Source organism: Budorcas taxicolor, chromosome 10 (genome assembly GCF_023091745.1).
Source record: "Budorcas taxicolor isolate Tak-1 chromosome 10, Takin1.1, whole genome shotgun sequence".
NCBI classification, from domain to species: domain Eukaryota; kingdom Metazoa; phylum Chordata; class Mammalia; order Artiodactyla; family Bovidae; genus Budorcas; species Budorcas taxicolor.
The window spans coordinates 24,391,503-24,409,761 of NC_068919.1; the positions used below are offsets into that span (position 1 = coordinate 24,391,503).

Genomic DNA, 18,259 nt, shown 5'->3' on the forward strand with positions numbered 1-18,259 from the left:
CAGAGAAGAATCAGAATCTTGGTATTCAGTGGTGGGTGTGGCCTATGGGAATGGTAGCCTGAAAGTCATAAAATTCATATAAATTTTAGAGTTAGAAGATGATTGTGGGTTAGTGGTTCTCAATTGGGTGAAGAGGTGAGATGTTAAATTAGTTACCTATTTCTGCATAACAAAATATCCAAAAACCTAGTGACTTAAAACAACTGTGTTTTTCATGACTCTCTAGCTCAGCAACTTGGGCTGGGCTGAGTGATCTCGTTCTTTCAGTGGCCTTGCCAGGAGTCAGTGATACAGCTGCACCTGACAGTTGGTACTGGTTGTTGGCTAGGCCATCTTCCATGTGGTCTGTCACCCGTCTGTGGGCCTGACTTTGCTTCTGTACCTGGTGGAGTCAGAGCAGTGTTCCAAGAGGGTAAAGGTGGAAGGCAAGGCCTTTGAGGCTCTGAAACTCACATGGTACCCACTTCTGCTACATTCTCATTGTCAGAGCAAGTTATAAAGCACGACCATGTTCAAGTGGTGAATCTTGATAGGAGGAACTACCAAAAATCAATGGCCATATTTAATCCCACACAGGTACATTTCTTAGAGGGAGACATATTAATGGATATCTGTGGGGACTTGAGTGTGGAGAGGCATATTTAATTGGAAAAAACATGTTCTAAATATTTCTTTATTGCCTTATGATATTAAATTAAGATGTTAAATAATATCAAGAATATTCTTGAGTATTTTGTGTTTATCAAAAGAGGCAGCAAGTAAGAGTAATCTGGTCCATTTCCATAATTTTACAGTTAAAGAAATGGAAACTAAAGTTATATACTTGATGGAAAACTTCAGAAGTCTTTCTGAGTTTTATCTTTCTTCTGTGTTCTCCATTTCTAGGAGCACAAAGTGCTGCTCACCGGAACACCATTGCAAAATACTGTGGAGGAACTGTTTAGCTTGCTTCATTTCTTGGAACCGTCACAGTTTCCATCAGAATCAGAATTCCTCAAAGACTTTGGGGATCTCAAAACAGAAGAACAGGTAGGAAGTTGTCTGATGCGATACTAATGCAGAATAAAAAAATTTGTACTAGGGAAGATATCTACTGTCATTGATATCCATGTTTCCATCTAATGTGAGAAGGTTTGTCCTCATGTTATTATTTTTTCCTCTGTTGGTTACAGGTTCAAAAGCTACAGGCCATTCTCAAACCAATGATGCTGAGAAGACTCAAAGAAGATGTTGAAAAGAACCTGGCACCCAAACAGGAGACCATTATTGAAGTAGAGCTAACCAACATTCAGAAAAAATACTACCGGGCTATTTTGGAGAAAAACTTCTCCTTTCTTTCCAAAGGGGCAGGTCATACTAACATGCCGAATCTACTCAACACAATGATGGAGTTGCGGAAATGCTGCAACCACCCATATCTCATCAATGGTGAGAGAACTCCTGAAACACCTGCATTTCTGTGTTACCTTGATTACTAAATGGTGTTCCTCAGAAACAATAGATGGATTGGCTGATCCATCCTAGTTTGGAAATAGAGGGGATTTCTCTTTTTAAAACCATTCTCACGTGGAACATCTTCCTCTAGTTCTTTCTGACCCTTTGACTCTGCATAATCTCCAAAGTTAAAAAGGATTTGCTGTTAAGAATTCTGTTCTGTCTTCACTGATATTCTGTGTTGCTGTTTCTGTTTTGGATGGCAGTATGGTGGTAATAGTGGTTTTCATGTAATATTCTAGTCCTTTTCCATATATTTACATATTTTACTCTGACTTACGTGGAATAATTCTTAAGCCTGACTTGGAATAATTCTTAAGCCTGACTCATATGGAATATTTTGTATTAACAAAATTGAGGATATTTTAGGGTTTGGGAGTTGCTGAAATTCTGTTTTCAAGTCATATTGATATCAAGTCAGGTTATTTTCTTTTCTTTGCTTCCTTATCTCAGTTAAATAAACTGCAGACTTAGTGTGTTTCTCTGGATCTCACCATCAGGTCTGATTTTCTTTTGGCAGGTGCAGAAGAAAAAATCCTAACAGAGTTTCGAGAAGCTTGCCATATCATACCTCATGACTTCCACTTGCAGGCCATGGTTCGTTCAGCTGGCAAATTGGTTCTTATTGACAAGCTACTTCCGAAACTTAAAGCTGGTGGCCATAAGGTTCTGATCTTCTCCCAGATGGTACGCTGCCTAGATATCCTAGAGGATTATCTAATCCAGAGAAGGTGAGAAAAAAGTCATTCCTCGCCTGTTTACTTTGTACTTATAGAGCTGCAAAGAGTGGGAGGCCTGGGTTTAAATAAAGTTGACCAGGACTTGGCTAAGAGAAGTATTCAAGATTCTCACTCTCAACTTTCTGATAAAACTTTTGGTGAACTAGCAATACAGGGGTACTGGTATTGATCCCAGCCTACTTTTTTCTTCTCTTTTTCTGCTCAGCTGATTAAACTTTTTTCCTGTGATTCCCGTGCAGGTACCTATATGAGCGTATTGATGGGCGAGTTAGAGGCAACCTTCGGCAAGCTGCTATTGACCGTTTTAGCAAGCCTGACTCGGACCGATTTGTCTTCCTGCTGTGCACCCGGGCTGGTGGACTTGGCATTAATCTCACAGCTGCTGATACTTGCATCATCTTTGATTCAGACTGGAATCCGCAAAATGACCTGCAGGTAGAGGAAATCATTGTCTTAGGGGGCTAATCACCTAACCTGAGAGGTTTTGCAACAGGATCAGGTTCTCTTAGAAAGTCTTATCTTTTCAAGAATCTGGAATTGTTTAGTTAGTTAGGTCATCAAACTTTTTCTGTACAGGGCAGATAGTTAATATTTTAGGCTGTGCAAATCAGTCTCTGTTGTAACGGTTCTCCTTTGCTCTTGTACTACAAAAAGCATCTATGAGCAAATGTAAATGAATGGGTAGAGCTGTGTTTCAGCAGAAACTTTAGAAATAGGTGACCAAGATTTGCTGACACCTGGTCTGGATGATGAGGCAGTAATTTCATCTTGAAATTGACTTTCTGATGTTGAGTTGATCTCATGGCTGCTTTGTAAATGTAAATCAGTATTTTGAATGCTTCTCCTCCCCACCCCTTCTAATGTTGTTATCTTTGCCCTTCCTTCCATTTGTTAAAACCAGGCCCAAGCACGTTGTCATCGAATTGGGCAGAGCAAAGCTGTGAAGGTGTACCGTCTCATCACTCGTAATTCTTACGAGAGGGAGATGTTTGATAAGGCTAGCCTCAAGTTGGGATTGGATAAAGCTGTGCTTCAGTCCATGAGTGGTCGGGATGGCAACATTACTGGAGTGAGTCTTCTTAATTTTTAGCTATATTTGTAGTAGGTCATGGTGATGAAGGGAGGCAAAAGCTATTTTTTGTATAGGAACCTGACCCCTTGTTTGGATTCTCAATGATTATTCCTTAAAATATAATAACATATCATGATATGGTTAGATAATATTCTCTGATTTTTTTTCACCTTTCTGTTGGATTTTGTAGATCCAACAGTTCTCTAAGAAGGAGATTGAAGATCTCTTAAGGAAAGGAGCGTATGCAGCCATAATGGAGGAAGATGATGAGGGCTCCAAGTTTTGTGAAGAGGACATTGACCAGATCTTGTTAAGACGAACCACTACCATCACCATTGAATCTGAAGGAAAGGGTTCTACCTTTGCCAAGGTATGTTCTGTTGGTGCTAGAGGCTTTTAGCACAGAGAGACAGGAATCTCTAGAATTTAATATTTTTTTAAAAATATAGTTTTTTTTTAATATAGTTTTAAAATATACTGATTTCCCTTTACTCAAAAAAGTGGTGTAGTCAACTTTAGTACTTCTTTGTTCCTCATTAGGCAAGCTTTGTGGCTTCTGAAAATAGGACTGATATTTCTCTGGATGACCCAAACTTTTGGCAAAAGTGGGCCAAAAAGGCTGACCTGGACATGGATCTACTCAATAGCAAGGTGAGCTTCCTTTTCCTTCAAAGAAAAACTATGGCAGGAAACACATTACTTTCTGGAGTCATTACAACTGTTCTGATTCTTCAGTGCTGACCTTGGCTTATGATGGTATATCACAGGCCATTGTAAAAGCTTTCTATATAGAGGGCCACTAAAAAGTACTTAGATAACTATCACTTAAGTTTGCTTTCTGAATCCCTGTAGATTATCTTGCATGTCCAAAAAAGAATCTATCTTTGAGTATCTACAGATATTACATGCAAGGCTATTTCAGTCTGATTATCTTTAATTCCTTTCCCACGATTATATTGTGAAAAGAGTTACTTCTCCTTCTGTTCTCTGCATAGAATAACTTGGTGATTGACACACCTAGAGTACGAAAACAGACCCGCCACTTCAGCACTCTGAAAGATGATGACCTAGTGGAATTCTCTGATTTGGAAAGTGAAGACGATGAGCGACCACGCTCTCGCCGACATGACCGTCATCATACCTATGGGCGCACTGACTGTTTTCGGGTGGAAAAGCATCTCCTGGTATATGGGTAAGACCCCATCTTTCCTCAGAGGTAGTGCATTCCTTCCTGATAGACATCTCGTTCGCTTTTTAAATTGGAAGGTATGATCAAAGAGGGGATAATGGGAAAAAATTTATTCTGTTACCATGTTTTCCCAAGATCATTTTGTCTCCCACCATTTGGGACGTGTGAATTTGAGGGACTGGGGTCCCTAGGAAAATATCCATATGATTGCATTTTTTTGTAGTTGGGGACGATGGCGAGATATTCTGTCCCATGGACGTTTCAAGCGACGGATGACTGAAAGAGATGTGGAAACAATTTGCCGGGCCATCCTCGTGTACTGTCTCTTACACTATCGTGGGGATGAAAATATCAAAGGCTTCATTTGGGACTTGATTAGCCCTGCTGAAAATGGCAAGACAAAAGAATTGCAGAATCATTCAGGTGATTATCAAGTCTTTGCTTTTTGTCTTTCTATAGGTTACCTAATCCTTTTCAGGTCCAAGGGTTTTTCTCAATCCAAGTCTTCGATGTATCCCCTTCCCCAGGTCTGTCTATCCCTGTGCCTCGGGGACGCAAGGGGAAAAAAGTAAAGTCACAAAGCACTTTTGATATCCATAAGGCAGATTGGATCCGGAAATATAACCCTGATACTCTGTTTCAAGATGAGAGTTATAAGAAGCACTTAAAACATCAGTGTAACAAGTAAGGATGGAATTTAGCAGACTAAAGGATTTTCCACCTCACGCTTTCTGCACTATTACTGAGCCAGTTCTTCCTCTCTCCCTTCTAGGGTGCTGTTGCGGGTACGAATGCTATATTATCTGAGACAGGAGGTTATTGGAGACCAGGCAGAGAAGGTGTTAGGGGGTGCAATTGCCAGGTAAAGTTATGCTTTATTTTTCCTTATGCTGTGCCTTATTCCAGAATAGATTGGTTTACTTATTTCACTCTTAACTATCTTGGGATACCTGGTAATTAAAATCTGTATATCAGGTCTTCAGTACTGTGTAGTTGGCCTTTTGTATCCTTGGGTTTTGCATCCTTTTGATCCACAGTTGATCAAATCCAGGGATATCGAGGGCCAGCTGAATTTACTGTATGATTCCATCTTATATTAGGGGCTTGAACATCAGTGGATTTTGGTGTCTGGGGTGGAACGAATCCCTTACAGATACTAGGGGACAGCTGTTCTTGATACCAGTGGAAGGAAATAGGCAGATGTAGGACTATTTAAATTAATAGAGAAAGGAAGATACCTGTAATAATCTTTCCAAAGATTGTTTGCTTTTATTTCCTGCATCACTGTGCTGACTCTGCCTCTTACACCTTCAGTGAGATTGACATATGGTTCCCAGTAGTGGATCAGCTGGAGGTTCCAACAACATGGTGGGACAGTGAGGCTGATAAGTCCCTGCTCATTGGAGTCTTTAAGCATGGTAGGTGTCTGCTCTTAGTCTGCTCTTTTCCTGTTATAGAGTTTTGTCCACAGATGAAATGTTTTGCAAAGTACTTAAGACCAATAATTATGTTTGAATGGTAAACTGGTTCTCAGAAATATAGAGCCGAGCTGTTCCTATGAATAGATGGTCAGGAAAGACCAGATGGATAGTTAAATCGCAAGGTAGGGTGTCTTCCATCTGTTCTGTGATTAATCAGTTACTACCAGTCTGTATGCAGTGGTATCTAAGTTAAGGTTTGCAATCGGGGGAGATGATGCATGTCTACTCTTGTTAATAATAAACATGTTTACTTTGCATAGCTTTCCTGTGCCTTGCTGAAAATGTTCTGTTTCTATAGCATCTTGTTTGTCTAAATATTCAGCACTCACTCTTACGTAGGTGTGAATAGCCATGCTTGAGTGAAAGAAAAATTAAAAAAAAAAATTTTTTTAGGCCAGTAGAAAAAACTGGCTTGAAGTAGAGTAGAAAAAGGGAGAAGACTCCCTTTTCAATCTTCCCTAATCACAAATTCCACACATAAAAAGCAGTAAGTGCTAACTTCTAGCCTAGTGACTTAGTGAATTGGAAGATTATTTCTTTTTTAATATACTTTTCTGTTTACTTCTATAAAATAAAAGTAATGGCACTTAATTCACATTTTTGACAAGTTTAATTGGATGAGAAAAACTGTGAACGTTTGTAGTGTTAGATTTACTTGTGAGGTGCAGAGGCTTTAGAAGAGTCCAAATATCCTGAAGTACGTTCATCATTCATCCACCATTCAGAGTACCTGTTTGCAGGTACAAATTTCTTATCCTTTATTTGAAAGTGCATTACCTAGCTCTAAATTATTGGACTTTAAAAATTTCCTCACCTATGTAGTAAGAATGATGATAAAAAATTACCCGTTTAAAAAAAAAAATTACCCGTTAAATGGCTATGTAAATCTGTCACCATTCTCTGTACACACTGATTAAATTCCTATTTTTGGTAACTAGTGATAAAACTCTTTATGACTCTGAATTGGAGTGGAAATATTAAGTATCTTAATATAACCCAACAGCTGTCCAAATTAACATTTTCAGAGTACTTTACACTGTGAGCAAAGTAGCCCACATTTTTATTCCAGCAGCATACGAAGTAAGCGTAAAAGCAAAATGAGTCTGATTTTCTTTAATTATGGCTCTTTCTTTTCAAGGCTATGAAAAATATAATACTATGAGGGCAGACCCAGCCTTATGCTTCCTGGAAAAGGCTGGCCGACCAGATGACAAAGCCATTGCAGCAGAGCATCGCGTGTTAGATAATTTTTCTGACATAGTGGAAGGGTAAGCATTGATGTTTAGTTCTGTTAAAGCTGTATCTGCATTACAAAGGATATTTGTTGCTTGTGCTAAGAGATGACATAACTCTAGCCTTGACTGAATCCATTGGGATTCCTAATGGTGGTTATCCTCACAAATGATAAATTCTTAACAAACAGTGCGACCAGCAGAAAGGTCTCCATAAATTGGCCTGAAACCATACATTGTCATACAGTGCAACTAAGGGGGGAAATTACTCCCAAATGGCTTATTTGATCTTCTCTTCAGTTTTCTGTGCAGTGCTTTCAGCTACAGTAGCAGAGAGGGTAACTGCTTCTCTTGAAAGATGGTAGCCATGCAACAGTCCCCTACCACCTGTGTGATAGACCCTCAGGAAACTTCAGCCTTTAGTCAGCTGACACATAAGGGTGTTTACTTTGCCTGAGTCCATGCCTCAGTGATGAGTTGCCATGCTAATACTGAGCCACCAGCTAGGGCAGTATTGCCCTGGTTTGGGTGCCAGTGAGTTTAACAAAACTTCTCATGTGGAGACCTGAGGGGCATGTGAAATATTTGACTTAGTTCATGAATACCTTTCTAGTCCCTTATTATTGAAAGATTTTTCTTCAGTGATCACAGCCTCAGTTTGCCTAGTGTAGGATCCACAGAGGAAATTAGATTTATTTATTGCAAATCGTGTAATATCCTTTTGCTCAGTAGAGCAAAGTAGTAAAAATAAGCAGGCATAGATCATTCATTCCAATGAAATAATAAAAGTAGATACTAGTTCGGACAGAGGGGGAAAATGGGTTAAATAATAAAAAGCTATTAAGAAAAAGGAAATGTGCTGTTTCATTTTAAAATCAAGCAGTTTAGAACTCAATTTTGTCATTTTCTCATACCTCTGGATAATTTTAGGGTTGACTTTGATAAAGATTGTGAAGATCCAGAATACAAACCACTCCAGGGACCCCCAAAGGACCAAGATGATGAGGTGAGGAATTTTCATTTGAGTCTAGCTTTTCTGTATTACTAAACAGTATTTTCCAATTCCCTGAATCATGAAGTATACTGATTAATTTATAATAAAAAATGAAAAGTACCAATCAAGAATATAAAGTATTAATGGAAAGGATTGTAACACCAGCTAGGGGAGGTCAGGGATAATTTTTTGGAGGAGGTGGGACCTAAGCTGGACAATGAACTATATTATTGGACTATTTAATTCCTGAGTCTCACTGTCTTCAAGACATTGATAAGAACTAACTTTGCAGGTTATACTTTCTTATTCTTTTAGTTGATTGCTTTCAGTTTTCTGTGAGGGTTCCTTTCATTAAAAAATATCTTGATACCTTGATGCCATAAAAGGACACACACACAAGTGATTTGAGAGTGCCAATTTTACCCCCTTTTCCTCCCCTCTCCATCCTGCGGGGTGGTTCTCCTTCTCTAGGGTGATCCCTTGATGATGATGGATGAGGAGATCTCAGTGATAGATGGAGATGAAGGTAAATTTCTAAGTCAACTTGTATGGGTTGGTGGAATTGGGAAATTGACCGAATTCTCTCCTTTACTGGGATTTCTGAGAGCTTTGCCTTTGGGTGGGTTGAAATACCCGTATTATCTCTACTATCTTTCCTGTACTTGTTGTTTATTCTACTTTGCTTCCCACAGCCCAGGTGACCCAACAGCCAGGCCATCTATTCTGGCCTCCAGGCTCTGCTTTGACAGCTAGGCTTCGGCGCCTAGTAACAGCCTATCAGCGCAGCTATAAGAGAGAACAGATGAAGATAGAGGCTGCAGAACGTGGGGATCGGAGAAGGCGACGTTGTGAGGCAGCCTTCAAGCTAAAAGAAATTGCACGGCGGGAGAAACAGCAACGGTAAAATGTGGCTGGGAATTTGGACTAAGCTGTAAACTTCTCTTCAACTATGGGCCCTATATTCAAAAGCATCTTAGGAAGGATTATGGCATCCCTGTTGGCTCAGACGGTAAAGAATCTGCTTATAATGCAGGAGACCTGGGTTTGATCCCTGAGTCAGGAAGATCCCCTGGAGAAGGGAATGGCTACCCATTCCAGTATTCTTGTCTGGAGAATTGCACGGACAGAGGAGCATGGAGGGCTACAGTCTATGGGGTTGCAAAGAGTTGGACATGACTGAGCAACTAATACTTTCACTTTTCACAGAGGGACCACTTCTTTGGCCTTTGTTATACACCTGTAACCCATACTTAACCCCTCTAAAACCATACTTAACCGTAACTCCTGGGAAGGTCTTGTACATAGTCATCCTCATTGAGTTTTTTGCATCATTTTCCCCCTTAGCTTGCTAATTCTTAAATTATTCCTTGTTATAAACTACCTCTTCTGCTCTTTGGGGGCTCCCTGCCCGCCCCCCGCCACTTCCCTGCCAACTTTCATTTTTAGTGTGTTCAAATATTCCACGCCATACTAAGAAGTAACCAGTCCCTGGGTTCTGACCACTATTGCCTTATTCGTCTTCCCTTTGTAGATGGACAAGGCGTGAGCAAACTGATTTCTATCGAGTGGTTTCTACCTTTGGTGTGGAGTATGACCCTGATACCATGCAGTTCCATTGGGATCGCTTCCGTACTTTTGCCCGACTGGACAAAAAAACAGATGAAAGCCTTACCAAATATTTCCATGGCTTTGTGGCCATGTGCCGCCAAGTGTGCCGCCTTCCCCCGGCAGCTGGAGATGGTAAGCAAGACTGAAGATCTTGAGTGAGTGGGCATGGATTGTGACAGAACCAGCTCTTAGTTCATTTCTTCTTCTACCCTTATCTCCTGCAGAACCCCCGGATCCTAATCTGTTTATTGAGCCCATCACTGAGGAAAGGGCCTCACGGACTCTCTACCGTATTGAATTGCTTCGGCGCTTACGGGAACAAGTTTTATGCCACCCTCTTTTGGAAGATCGGCTGGCATTATGTCAGCCTCCAGGTCCTGAATTGCCCAAGTGGTGGGAGCCCATTCGGCATGACGGGGAGCTTCTACGAGGGGCAGCCCGCCACGGGGTGAGCCAAACAGACTGCAACATCATGCAGGACCCAGACTTTTCTTTCCTGGCTGCCCGTATGAATTATATGCAGAACCATCAGGCAGGAGCACCAGCTCCATCCCTGTCACGCTGCTCTACTCCACTGCTCCACCAGCAGTACACCTCGCGCACTGCCTCACCACTGCCCCTGCGCCCAGATGCTCCTGTTGAAAAGCCACCTGAGGAGACAGCTGCCCAGGTCCCCAGTCTGGAGAGTCTGACTTTAAAGCTAGAGCATGAGGTGGTGGCCAGGAGCCGACCAACCCCACAAGACTATGAGATGCGAGTAGCCCCCTCTGATACTACCCCTCTGGTCTCCCGAAGTGTTCCACCAGTCAAACTGGAGGATGAGGATGATTCAGACTCTGAGTTGGACTTGAGCAAGCTGTCACCATCATCCTCTTCTTCCTCATCCTCATCCAGCTCCAGCTCCAGCACTGATGAGAGTGAGGACGAGAAGGAAGAGAAGCTAAGTGAGTGCATGTGACAGGCTGTTGGCCGTCTTCCCCATTCCCCCCTCTCTGCATTTCCCTTCTTTTCTAAATGCATTTTCTTAGATTCAGATTTTAATTTGATAGAATATCAGATCTCATAGAGATCTGTTACTCTTAGGGCCTTTATTTAAAGTCTATACAATACCATTCCTGTGTAACTTTATTCTTCCACCTTTGCTTACATGTTCTGTGTGATCGATCCCTAGCTGCTGACCAGTCCCGCTCAAAGCTCTATGATGAAGAGAGTCTCCTGTCCCTTCCTATGTCCCAAGATGGATTCCCAAATGAAGATGGAGAACAAATGACCCCTGAGCTTCTGCTGCTACAAGAAAGACAGAGAGCTTCTGAGTGGCCCAAGGTAACAGCCTCATTACTGGACATGTGGAGTCTGAAAATATAGTGTGATACAGCTACTATGGAGAATAGTATGGAGATTCTTTAAAAAACTAGGATTAAAACTACCATATGACCCAGCAGTCCCACTACTGGGCATATTCTCTCAGGAAACCATAATTGAAAAAAGACACATGTATCCTAATGTTCATTGCAGCACTATTTACAATAGCTAGGACATGGAAGCAACCTAGATGTCCACCAACAGATGAATGGATACAGACGTTGTGCTATGTATATACAATGGAATATTACTCATCCATAAAAAGGAACAAGAGTTCAGTCATTTCTAATGAGGTGGATGAACCTAGAGCCTATTGTACAAAGTGAACTAAATCAGAGAGAGAAAGACAAATGCCATATATTAACACATATATATGGAATCTAGAAAGATGGAACTAATGAATTTGCAGTGCAGCAATGAAGACACAGACATGAAGAACAGACTTTTGGTCACAGGAAGGGAGAGAATGGGATGACTTGAGAGACTAGTGTTGAAACACTAGTTAATGTACATTACTGTAAAACAGAAAGCCAGTGGGAATTTGCTGTATGATTCAGGAAACACAAAGCCAGTGCTCTGTGACAACCTAGATGGGTAGAGCGTGGAGGGAGGTGGGAAGGCAATTTAAGCCGGAGGGGACATATGCCTGTGGCTGATTCTTGTTGATGTATGGCAGAAACCGTCACAATACTATAAAGTAATTATCCTCCAATGAAAAATAAAATTCTAAAACGAGTGACATATACAGAGAACAAGTAGGTCCCTTCGATTATGTTTAGTGGTACATGTTTTTTCATGACGCTCTTACCCGTCGACTTTGGGTTCTGTTACTCTTACCTCCCTCATTTTTGACATATAATTTTTACTTATCTTAATGATGGTGCAATTACTTGTCACAGGATCACATGACTAATTGATTTCTTTTTCCCCCACTCAGGATCGTGTCCTGATAAACCGTATTGACCTCGTCTGCCAGGCTGTACTCTCAGGGAAGTGGCCTTCTAATCGTCGGAGCCAGGAAATGGTAACAGGAGGAATTTTGGGGCCAGGGAACCACTTGCTGGACAGTCCCTCATTGACTCCAGGAGAATATGGTGACTCTCCAGTCCCCACACCACGAAGTAGCAGCGCAGCTTCCATGGCAGAGGAGGAAGTGTCTGCAGTCACCACAGCAGCAGCTCAGTTCACCAAACTTCGCCGAGGCATGGATGAGAAGGAGTTTACGGTTCAGATCAAAGATGTAAGCTGAGCATTTAGGCACTGGGAAGTGAGGAAGGAGGCTGTAATTCTTCTTAACTAGTTTTATGAACATAACATTAATATTAAACTCATTTGGTCAGCTAACCTTAAAAATCAGAAGAGAAAAAAGAAATTAGAGCTCACAAAGATCCGTTGAGGAAAAGTCACTAAAGTAAAGGAAGGGATCTTATGTTGACTTGAGTTGACTCCTGTGAATGCTTAGTCACTCAGTTGTCTCCGACTCTTTGTGACCCCATAGACTGTAGCCCACCAGGCTCCTCTGTCTATGGGGATTCTCCAGGCAAGAGTACTGGAGTGGGTTGCCATGCCCTCCTCCAGGGGATCTTCCCAACCCAGGGATCGAACCCAGGTCTCCCACATTGCAGGTGGATTCTTTACCATCTGAGCCACCAGGGAAGTCCCAAGAATACTGGAGTGGGTAGCCTATCCCTTCTACAGCGGATCTTTCCAACCCAGGAATTGAACCAGGGTCTTCTGCATTGTAGGCAGATTATTTACCAGCTGAGTTACCAGGGAAGCCCTTGTATCTCCTAGTGGCTAGATTAAAAGGGTTCTTTTGAGTGGCTTGCTTGTAGACCCTAGAAACCTAGTTTTTAAAAATTGAAATCAAATTATGGAAAAGTATTAAAATGATACTAAAGTGTTATGGGCCTTATTAAAAATAGAAAGAAATTATTCCTACTGAAATTAAATCAGTATTGTTTGGGAAATGGATGGAAATTTTATTTTTCCTGATGCTCTTCCCTAATGAACCCTAGTAGATGGTTATTAAGTATTCAACAAGAAAAATGTTTTAGTTACATGACAGGAATATCAGGATTTTGCCCCTGTGATGAGTTGCCATGCTAATTCTGAGACACCAGGTAGGGGATTTTTCCCTGCATTGGGTGTTACTGAGATAAATTCTGCTTCTCTTAAATCAACCTGAGGGGCACTGAGTCAAGAAATGAAGTCTTTCTAAGGAAAAATATATAAGTCTTATTGTATTTCTAGTTTGCACCCATTAGTCAGATGGCCTTTTTTCTCACCATCATTGAACCAGAGGATGACCTTTACTTAATTCCCTCTAAAGTTAATCTTTGTTTTAAAAACATGCTATGTGACATCTTGGATGGGTTGGGTGTCTTTGTAGGAGGAAGGATTGAAGTTAACATTCCAAAAGCACAAGTTGATGGCTAATGGAGTAATGGGAGATGGACATCCTCTTTTTCATAAGAAGAAAGGGAACAGAAAGAAGCTAGTTGAGGTAAGTGGTAGAGAAAGTCTTTAACATGATGATTAGATAAAATCTTTCTGTTCCCAGTAACTGATGAAGGCAGTTGGGATTGAGGGAGTAGAAGATACTATTTCTGGCTACCATTGGCTCTGCTCCCCCTCCCTCCCTACTCATAAGAGTATGTGCTCATGGGGGTGGATTCTGGGTTTGCAGCTGGAGGTGGAGTGCATGGAAGAGCCTAATCACCTTGATGTGGACCTGGAGACCCGGATCCCTGTCATCAATAAGGTGGATGGTACTTTGCTCGTGGGTGAGGATGCCCCTCGCCGGGCTGAACTGGAGATGTGGTTACAGGGTCATCCAGAGTTCGCTGTCGATCCCCGATTTCTAGCGGTGAGTGGCAGTTCCATCCAGCTAGATTTAAAGTCGTTCCCTTGATATTTAAGCTGTGTGAGAGGGAAGAAGCATGCCATATTATGTCATTGTTTCTGCATCGGCAAAATAAGAGTAATTATATTCAGTCTTCCTATTTCACAGAGTCGTTATGAGGATCAAAATAATGTTCCAGTACTTGTTAAACTAAATGCTAGGCACTGAGCTAGTATATAATCACACCTAATTTTTTTGGAGAAGTCTGCTTAATGGTAGTTTTCCACTAGGATTAATCCTTTATTCACACAATAAGCATTATGGTCAGAATAGACACTAGTACCTTAATAGTTACTCCAGAGAAGTTTTATTCTTTTAGGATAACTGCAACTTTTCTCTTATAGTATATGGAGGATCGCAGAAAACAGAAATGGCAGAGGTATAAAAAAAATAATAAGGCAGAATTGAACTGTTTGGGAATAGAACCAGTACAGACAGCTAACTCTAGAAATGGAAAAAAGGTGAGTGAAACTGAGATATTACCACTCTGTTCCCAGGCTAGATATGACTAGAGAAATTATTTAATGTTGTTTATCTTTTTTTCCCCTGTATGTTGAGAAAAATTATCCTCAGTTCACAAGCCATAGTATTTTTATTGATATTTTTATAGTCCTGTAGTATCCTCATCTCTAGAAGAGCATGAAATTCTAAAAGCTAACTTTAGCACTTCAAGCATGTTAAAATGTAAGAATTAGTAAGACATGTTAGAAAATTCAGTGCTTTATCCTGCTTTTCTATGACTAAGGGATTTTGGGCAAATCCTTTTAACTTTTTCAATTTGTATATCCTGAAAAATTGAAGGTTTGGGAGCAGATAATCTCTTAAAAGTTTTATATTTTAGAAGTGATTTGGGAAATTCTCTAGCAGTCCAGTGGTTAGGACTCTGTGTTTTCACTGCTGAGGGCCTGGGGTTCAATCCCTGATGAGGGAACCTGCAAAGCTGCACAGCACAGCCTCCCTCAAGAAGTGATTTGGAACCTATTAAAACAGCCATGTTTTAATAGGCTTCTCAACACAGAAGATGTTGAGAATCATTAATAATATGCCAGTAATGGAAAAAGACAGGAAATCATTTTCTATAGTTTATAACAACAATTTTGGTCATTATGTTATTCCATGATTTGCAAGTGTACTTATACTTTTATATGGTTATAGATTTGGTGGATTAAGAACCCATAATCCTTTCCATCAAAATATAACTGCAAAAGTTTCCCTTGGCTATGTTTCCCTTACTTTGGACAATAGTTGTGTAAATATAAACATATAAATCAGGGTTTGGTAAACATTTAAATGGATTAATACTTTGTATATTCACTTTATCTAATCATTCCCCTTTTGATCTTCTATATACATGTGTATGTGTGTGTATATATATATATGTATATATATATAAAACCACATGGTTTATCTTTCAACAAAATTTCCAAATGAAAAATATCTATCATTTGCATTTAACAAATTCTGAAACATTATTTTGCCCATAAGATAATATTTATTTGTGAGGTGAATTTATAAGATGTATTGTTTTTATACTGGGTGAAAGTTGTTTCATACAAATATTGTTGCCATGGAAGAATGTTTTATTTTTCTCTCTTATCCTCCATGGGCCCAAGGGTATGATAAGCAGAGTGGTTGATATGGGAGGCTGATGGCAAGAAGGCTGATACCATCTCTGTGTTGAATTTAACATTATAGAGCAGCCGGTAAAGAAGGCTTTTTCTCCAGGATTACCTATTTTTGCCTCAAGTACTTTTGCTCTTCTTTATAATCAGTTGTTAACTCTAAGAAAAAGATCATAGCAAATCACAGAAAATTATAATGTGATTAGTACAATATTCTTATTGGAGAATTGATCATGTATCTAGCATTGTATTATTATTGCATCCTAATGTGATTTGGTGCTATTATGTGAAAGTATATTAGTTGTTCAGTCATATCCAACTCTCTTTGACCCCATGGACTAGCCCACTAGGCTCCTCTGTCCATGGGGTTTTTCCAGGCAAAAATACTGGAGTGGGTTGCCATTCTCTTCTCCAGGGTTTCTTCCTGACCCAGGGGATCGAACCTGGGTCTCCTGCATTGCAGGCAGATTATTTACCATCTGAGCTACCAGGGAAACCCTGGTAGTTATTATAGTTACATTTTAAAAGCCTAAAAAATTAAGTATTGAGATGTTTGTAACTGTCTGAGTTTAATGCCAGTTTACTCAGTATTGTACTTAGGTCTAATAATGTTCCAGCTTCCGTGAATTTAACCAGAATTTATTGTGAGCTCATTTACATAAAGCAATTCAAAATTCAGCAGATATGTAAGTTTATTGAGGAAAAAAATTATTTTAGTAAATTTTCTAAGGAGCTATCCTGTAGTCTTTTTGGTGTTCTGTACATCCAGACTCTTAATCTGGTCTCTCTTGAGTTTACCCCATTCTGATGCAATAATGAAGGATAATATTGATTATGTCAGTATGGTTGTACTGTCTTTCACATGGTAAGATCAGGTGAACAATCCGCCATCAGGAGAGCATACTGTATAAGTACTGATTCATTCATTGTCTTACTCAGGCTTCTTATTAACAAAAATAAGCAATTTTGAAATGGTTGGCTAGAATAAAGGTATAGTGTAGTCGTGGGAAAAAAAAATCAAAGCTCTAGTTCAGATGAGTGTTAGTGTCAAATCTTTGCGTTTAGCTTCAGCATCATAATGTTTCAACCTGCTACATCCAGCTTTACCTTGTCTCCATTACCAGTAAGTCTGATTGGACTATACTTACTTTGCCCCTCCTAAAGGTAGTTCAATGAAAAAGCATTTGCAAGCTAGGACTCTGTTGACTTCTGTTTTGTTTTTTTCTTCCTTTTACTATCTTCTGTTCCTTCTTCCCAGGGTCATCATGCTGAAACTGTGTTGAACCGGGTTTTGCCAGGGCCTATTGCACCAGACAGCAGCAAGAAGCGGGCCCGTAGGACGCGACCAGACCTTTCTAAGATGATGGCCCTGATGCAGGGTGGAGGCACTGGGTCCCTGTCTCTGCATAATACCTTCCAACACAGCAGTAGTGGCCTGCAATCTGTGTCATCTCTGGGTCACAGCAGTGCCACTTCTGCATCTTTGCCTTTTATGCCGTTTGTGATGGGTGGTGCAGCATCATCCCCTCATGTAGACTCCAGCACCATGCTTCATCACCACCACCACCACCCCCACCCCCACCATCACCACCATCACCATCCAGGCCTGAGAGCCACTGGCTACCCTTCTTCACCAGCCACTACCACCTCTGCTACTGCCTTGAGGTTGCCACCACTGCAACCTGAGGAGGATGAGGACGATGAGGATGAAGATGATGATGATGATTTATCTCAGGGCTATGATAGCTCAGAAAGGGACTTCTCACTCATTGATGATCCTATGATGCCAGCCAACTCAGACTCCAGCGAAGATGCTGATGACTGAAGACCCAGCATGGTCCCCATTGCTTGGGTGGCTGCTGTATTTCATTTACTCTGGCCCTTGGACTATGGAAAAGTGGGAGGGGCAGGGGAGATGTGGGGAGACCCAGGACTCCAGGAGGTGAAAAGGAAAAAGAACACTTGTACCTGATTGCTTCCAAATTTGAGAGGATTGGGTGGGTAGGGGAACTCCTAAAATAATACATGATTACTTCCTCGGTTCTGGGGAAGGAAAGGAGACTAGAGCAGCCAACGTGCTCACCCCTCCCTAGACACCTCCATTAACCACAGACTATGTAGCGCTGGCACTAGCCTCTGGCAGAGCCTGTTCCTGACCGAACTGTGGATACAGCTGGAGGGTCAGGAACTGTTACCTTCCTTCCCCTTGGCATTAATAAATTTAAGTTAATCCTTTCCCACTCTTCCCTCGTTCTATATTTGCTCAAACCCAATATAAATATTACCAGTTGATGTTCATGATGGGTAATTTCAACACCACTTTCTTACAGTTCCTTACTGTTAATGTGTGAAGTTACCTTGGATAGGGCAGACAAGTCATCCTTACTCCGTGAAAAGCTTGTACATAAGCATAGGCTTTCCACCTTGCCAAATGATCTAAGCTAAAATAGTAGGCAGAATGTTCCCAGATTCAAAATCCCAAGTTCTCGAAGAGATGAGAAAGAAGAACTTCCATCAAGACCCACGTACATTTTGTTTTGAATTAACTGAAATTGTTTCG

At 40.8% G+C, this 18,259-nt stretch overlaps 1 protein-coding gene and 2 non-coding genes across 4 annotated transcripts in view; all 3 read left to right on the forward strand.

Annotated features, from left to right (window-relative positions):
* Positions 1-17,900, forward strand: part of CHD8 (chromodomain helicase DNA binding protein 8) — a 37,048-nt gene extending 19,148 nt beyond the window's left edge. Inside the window, exons 14-37 of one of the 2 annotated variants that reach the window (XM_052646197.1) lie at positions 886-1,029; positions 1,173-1,428; positions 2,015-2,225; positions 2,474-2,669; positions 3,136-3,303; positions 3,497-3,676; positions 3,847-3,957; positions 4,302-4,498; positions 4,719-4,918; positions 5,023-5,179; positions 5,268-5,357; positions 5,810-5,913; positions 7,115-7,244; positions 8,139-8,214; positions 8,674-8,728; positions 8,895-9,102; positions 9,734-9,942; positions 10,035-10,754; positions 10,982-11,133; positions 12,110-12,412; positions 13,565-13,678; positions 13,862-14,041; positions 14,422-14,538; positions 16,958-17,900. In XM_052646197.1, coding sequence (XP_052502157.1) covers positions 886-1,029; positions 1,173-1,428; positions 2,015-2,225; positions 2,474-2,669; positions 3,136-3,303; positions 3,497-3,676; positions 3,847-3,957; positions 4,302-4,498; positions 4,719-4,918; positions 5,023-5,179; positions 5,268-5,357; positions 5,810-5,913; positions 7,115-7,244; positions 8,139-8,214; positions 8,674-8,728; positions 8,895-9,102; positions 9,734-9,942; positions 10,035-10,754; positions 10,982-11,133; positions 12,110-12,412; positions 13,565-13,678; positions 13,862-14,041; positions 14,422-14,538; positions 16,958-17,524 — 4,845 coding nt within the window. In that variant the 3' untranslated portion in view covers positions 17,525-17,900. The remainder of the gene's footprint in view (positions 1-885; positions 1,030-1,172; positions 1,429-2,014; positions 2,226-2,473; positions 2,670-3,135; positions 3,304-3,496; positions 3,677-3,846; positions 3,958-4,301; positions 4,499-4,718; positions 4,919-5,022; positions 5,180-5,267; positions 5,358-5,809; positions 5,914-7,114; positions 7,245-8,138; positions 8,215-8,673; positions 8,729-8,894; positions 9,103-9,733; positions 9,943-10,034; positions 10,755-10,981; positions 11,134-12,109; positions 12,413-13,564; positions 13,679-13,861; positions 14,042-14,421; positions 14,539-16,957) is intronic. The other variant, XM_052646198.1, reaches the window with a different exon arrangement.
* Positions 7,673-7,782, forward strand: LOC128054896 (small nucleolar RNA U6-53/MBII-28). The gene has a single exon (XR_008200043.1). It is a non-coding gene; the product is annotated as a small nucleolar RNA U6-53/MBII-28 (small nucleolar RNA).
* Positions 13,257-13,365, forward strand: LOC128054897 (small nucleolar RNA U6-53/MBII-28). The gene has a single exon (XR_008200044.1). It is a non-coding gene; the product is annotated as a small nucleolar RNA U6-53/MBII-28 (small nucleolar RNA).
* Positions 17,901-18,259: the final 359 nt, after the last annotated feature.